Source organism: Coloeus monedula, assembly GCF_965178545.1.
Source record: "Coloeus monedula genome assembly, chromosome: Z".
Classification (NCBI taxonomy): Eukaryota; Metazoa; Chordata; class Aves; order Passeriformes; family Corvidae; genus Coloeus; species Coloeus monedula.
Genome location: NC_138822.1, coordinates 41,777,895 through 41,783,230, shown reverse-complemented (window position 1 = coordinate 41,783,230; position 5,336 = coordinate 41,777,895). Strand labels below are relative to the sequence as shown.

The following is a 5,336-nucleotide window of genomic DNA, read 5'->3' as shown; positions in this document are numbered from 1 at the left end:
CTTTTTATATAAAACAGCTTGTGTCCACAGCTTCCATGATCAGTCAGTGCTTTATAAGATGATATATAAGTCAGTTTCTCAGAACAGTTCCCATTTTAAAAAGTTATTTATTTGGAATACAATTAAATACAAGCACAAGCCAAGGATGTTTACATTGCTTTTCCACATTAAAAAATACCAAACTAAATTAGAGGTAAGTCCTGAAATATTTTTATTACTTATATCAAACTGGTGAAATTAGAAGCTCTGTTCTAGAAGGGGGGAAAGAAAAGAAAAGAAAGTGGCAATTCACTTCGGGGATTTTCTGGATGGTGTTTCTGGATAACAGTTATGTGTTTAAACACAAATATGCTTATGTGCAGCACAGCAGTGCTGAATGAGACCCCAGAACTCAAATGGCCTATTGTATCACTGATACAAAGAAACTGTGTGCTGGCAGGTTGGCTGCTCTGTAATTTACCGAGATTATGGACATCTTCCACAATACTACTATTTTGAACTCATACAATCTGGAATTTATTTAAGTTGGATCAGGGCAATAGAAAAAAAGTGTTAATCATCTGAATACATTAATGAGCTTCATCAACATGAAGAGCAACTGGAGACAGGAAGTGAAGGAAGATAAATGCTCAGTTACCCTTTATTTTCCTTTAAGCTGAGTGAACACAGGATGAGCACTGTTGTCTTGACGGTTTTTTTCCAAAGGAGATCCCGGTACTACCGGCAGTAATGGCAGATAGAGGGAGACGTGAGCATGATGTAAAGCAGAGGTGAGTAAAAATGGTTTGATTTTTTGGTTTGGTTTTAGTTTGGTTTGTTGTTGGGTTTTGGTTGGTTGGATTGTTTTAAGCGCGCAACTACAGTTCGCCGGAGCATGTCACAAAAGACGACCTGTTCTCGGGGCTTTCCTGAATGTCTGCTGTGCACTGAAGCATTTGGCCTTTTCTGAGCGAAAAGGCAAATTTAGGGCTACCAAGGGAGCAACAATCCCTGTCTCCACGCGTGGCGCAGGGTGCGAGGTGCAGCCTTTCGGATACGAGGGTCAGGACGTGGCAGCTGGTGCAGAACAGTCACAGCTGTCACTGCGCAGTTTCCATCGGAAGAAACTGCAGCACGGACCAGACGCAGCTGCCCGCGGAGAGCCGAGTGTGACGAAACCCATGGGCAGCAGGAAAGGGCACGGCGCTGGCCTTGACGAGCGACGGTGCCTCGTAGCGCACGCCAAGGCTCGCCGCCCTTCGCAGGCACCGCCCGCCTGCTCAATCGCCGTTCGGCTCCGCCCGCCCCGCTTCGGCCGCGATCGCCGTTCGGCTCCGCCCGCCCCCCTCCGGGCGCGATCACCATCCAGCTCCGCCCGCCCGCTCCGCCCCGCCCCACTCCGGCCGGGATCGCAGTCCCCCCGGCAAGGGAGGGCACACTGGGCATGCGGGGCGGGCACGGCCATTCTGGAGGGTGGCAGGAGCCGCCGGAGAGTTGTGTGGATCGCAAGCCTGAGCGCGCATTCTGATTCCTCCCCTGTCGTTGGTAGCGCCCTGTGCGGGAGGCGGTGGTGAGCGGTGCAGCGGCGCGGCGGGCCCGCGGTGCCGGCGCCTTAGCGCGGGGCCATGAGGCACCTGCCGTACTTCTGCCGCGGGGAGGTGGTGAAGGGCTTCGGCAGGGGCTCCAAGGAGCTGGGCATTCCCACGGGTGAGCGGGCGCGGGGGGCACATCTCCTGGAAGCAACGCGGGCGGGGTGTCCCTGGGTCTGGGCCCGGCCGTGGGGCTGGGGGTCCGCGCCGGGCCCCGGGAGCGCTGCCGCCGGTGAGGCGCCGGGCGGGGATTTCTGCAGCCGGTCCCTGTCGCGCCCCTCGAGCGGAGCCGTGCCGTGCTCCTGCCAAGCAGCGGTGCAGCAGCGCTGTGACTCAGGTCGCCTCACCTCGAAAGTCGCCCGGCTGCCCTGCACAGCTGCGCTGTTGTTATGACTTGTGCTTTCCGAGAACGGCCCTCCCTCCTTCGGTATCGGCGTTTTCCTGACGCTTCCCTCCCTCCCCCCCCCCGCCCCTTGCTTAGCGTCTTGCACCCTCCCTTGTATTATTCTCTACCCCTCAGTCTGTAAAGAGGTTTCTCTGAGTTTTGATGTTTGTTCCTTTTTTCATCTAGTGGTCGTCGTGATGTACAGCATGTAGATAAGGGTCACATTCACGGTGCTGTGGTGTGGCAGCTTGGGAAAATATCCCTTCACATAAACCTCCGATAGGAATAAGGAAGGGAGTAGAGTAGGCATTGGGAATCGCAGCAAGGAAGAAATTTCAAGGGGTGTAAAGCAGAGTTTGAAATAGAGCAGCTGGACTTGTCCTACAGGGAATATATTTTCCTATTGCCCATCTCTGTTTCAGTTGTCTAAATGCAGCCAGATGACTACTGCAAGAGAATTTTGACCTGCCTTAAACAGACACTGAGGTCAGAGGTCATATGGCACTTCTTCTAATGGACATGAAACTTCATAAGGTTACGCTTATGGTGCTGGATTTCTGGCATCTGAGAATGTCACATTCTTCTCTTGTTTATAAATGGTGTGTTGGTATTAGGGAACGCGGAAAGGAAGCCGTTAATGTCTGGGAGCTTTGATAAAAATTTGGTAACTGTCCTTTCAAATCGGTTTGGTATCTTGCATGAAGAGATCTATTCATCTGGGAAATAGACGTAGGATAGTAATTTTGAGAGAAGGTTAAATTCAGTCAAAAGGAAATTTTATTTTACTGTAAATATGTATTTTTCAAAGGAAATCTCAAATCCACAGAGGCCTCTGTAAGTGAACTTGTACAAAATTGACAGATGACTAAATAATTATTGCATTTGCTTCTAGATATTTTATTTAATCAGCAAATATTTTACTAATAAATAGTTCTGAGATTTTCTTTTATAGTGCAGAAGAAAGTTGATTTTTTCCCCTCTCATTTTTCATCATAGTAAAGCTGTAGTAATTGTCCTAAGAATGAAATGTGTTCTGGCTGTAGATATGACATATTTATTAATTATTATTGCAGAAGAGAAAGGAAACTATAAAATACAGTGGGTGTGCATGTAGGAGATGTAGTAACTCTGGTACTGCCACAGTGACTGAATTTTATGAAGCTGTTTTATACTTTGCCAAATGGTATGTTGTGTTATTCTTATCATCACCAGTGTTATGTTTGTAAATAGTATGTAGGCAGAGTTTGGCTTTTAAGTATTTGAAGATCCTGTTATATTCTTAACTTGCACTTGTTACATTCTTAACTAAGTCGCTCACACTTTACACTTTATAAAATTTTTACAGCTAACTTTTCTGAGCAAGTGGTTGAAAGCTTTCCACCTGATATCTCTACTGGTATATACTATGGATGGGCCTGTGTTGGAAATGGAGATGTGCATAAAATGGTTTTGAGCATAGGATGGAATCCCTTCTATAAGAATACTAAGAAATCAGTGGTAAGAATTTTGGGGTTTGTGGGATTTTTATTGTAATAAAAGACCAGATGAATTTTAACAAGATACGCAGGATTTGACTGATGAATGATATCTAGGAATTTGCGCACCATTAGAAATGCAGTTGTTATCAGTATAATATTTATATTCTGAAAAGAATATAGTCTCTGTAACCAGAGAATATGCAGATGAAGTTGAATAAAGTTTTTTTTCTTCTGTTCCACTGTTTCTTTACTACTTCCAAATTTAAAATGTAACAGTATTTGAAATGATGGTTGCTTGAGTTGCTGGTAGCAAATTAAACATAACCTTGATAAATGCATTGAATTTACTGGTTATGAGAGCCTTAGCATGAGCTGGAACATAGTAATAATCTGTTGTTCTCTGCAATGTATCTGCATTTCAGATAGGAGATGTTGGGGCAGCTTAATTAGTAATGATTTTTAAAATAATTCTGTTTTTAAATGATGGAATCCATACATGAGGTGCTGCAGCTTAATGTACAGAATAAATATTTAAAGGCATATAAGGATGTAAGGATGGTGAAGTTAAAATCCTGAGCTGTAACAGCTTTGGGGATGTTTTTTCTCTTTATACACTTTCTACTCTTTAAGGGAGTAATTTTTTTAAAATTCCATGCAAAGTGCAATTCTACTTCCTAATAAAAACTAAAGCCCTGGCCTTTTAATTTTGGATTATACATGCTATATTAAATGTCCCTTTTATTTTTATCTGTTGAGAATTTGAATGTTGAATATTAGGCCTGCATACTTTCAGAGAGGGAGATAAACTCCTAAGTTCATAATAATTGTTCATTTACTTCTCTTCCTTTAGGAAACGCACATTATCCACACCTTCAAAGAAGACTTTTATGGAGAAATTCTTAGTATAGTCATAACAGGATACATTCGACCGGAAAAAAACTTTGATTCCTTAGGTCAGTATTGGAGGTCTCCCTCAAACTAGTTTCTTTTTTGTCTTATTCATGCAAGTTCTGTGTCTTCACTGTATCTCCTTCCATCATGAGATGTTTTATCTGTTAGCCTTTGAAATTTCAGTAAAATTTTTTCATAACTTAAAAATCAAAAAACATACCCCCACATCTTCTAATGTATCACACTAAAACCCCACATTTTTCTTTCACTTGTCTGAGGAATAATTTTAAAATCACGGGCTTGTCAAAAAAGTCAAGTGTATTAATTTCTTCTTAAAATGCAGTTTTGTTAGTATTGAAACAGAATTGCTAACATGTCTTTTGGGAAAAGAAGAGGGTAGTGCTGTTAATGGGTAAAATGCAACTTTGGCATGTTAAAAGACATTTTACAAGCAAAGAATTCTGCCTTTCAAACATCCTAGTTATATTCTACTGCTGTAATTGTTGTTTGAAGTTTTGTGGTGCCTTATTTTCACTTGTTACTGTGTCCAGAATACAAACCAACTTTCAAATATCCCTATTCTTACCTTTTGCAGATGCACTCATTTCGGCAATTCAGGAAGACATTGAAGAAGCAAAAAGACAGCTAGATCTACCAGAACATCGTAAACTCAAGGAAGATAACTTTTTTCATCTGCCAGAAGGCAAAACAGTAAATGACAACTGAGAAAACCCATGCAGCCTTTTTTCTTTTTAATTTATTTTTCTTATTTTGTCCCCTGTCATGGAGCTTTTATGTTTGCACTGCTCTGTGAGATACTTTTGTGTCATATGTTTGTTAGATAACTGAGATCACAACCAACCGTACAAGATGATTTCAGTTTTCTTTTGCCCAGTTATACAAAAGAACTAGAAGGCTGTACTATGTCCTTATAGATAAATTATGTATCCTAAAGTTACTGGGTCTTTAGAGATCTGAGCACATTCAGAACATGACCAAAGTTAATTGTAACCC

At 42.6% G+C, this 5,336-nt stretch overlaps 1 protein-coding gene across 1 annotated transcript; it reads left to right on the top strand.

Annotated features, from left to right (window-relative positions):
- The first annotated feature begins 1,395 nt into the window (after positions 1-1,395).
- RFK (riboflavin kinase) lies at positions 1,396-5,054 on the top strand. The gene is made up of 4 exons (XM_082301822.1): positions 1,396-1,686; positions 3,299-3,450; positions 4,282-4,384; positions 4,918-5,054. Exons 1-4 carry the CDS (start codon positions 1,605-1,607, stop codon positions 5,046-5,048), a joined length of 468 nt encoding a protein of 155 aa, XP_082157948.1. The 5' UTR covers positions 1,396-1,604; the 3' UTR covers positions 5,049-5,054.
- Positions 5,055-5,336: the final 282 nt, after the last annotated feature.

Excerpts from the sequence above, each read along its gene's own strand:
- RFK (XM_082301822.1), top strand. The coding sequence starts at position 1,605 with ATGAGGCACCTGCCGTACTTCTGCCGCGGGGAGGTGGTGAAGGGCTTC. Across the intron at positions 1,687-3,298 it reads GGAGCTGGGCATTCCCACGG|CTAACTTTTCTGAGCAAGTG; the intron begins GTGAGCGGGCGC and ends AAATTTTTACAG. Across the intron at positions 4,385-4,917 it reads AAAAAACTTTGATTCCTTAG|ATGCACTCATTTCGGCAATT; the intron begins GTCAGTATTGGA and ends TACCTTTTGCAG.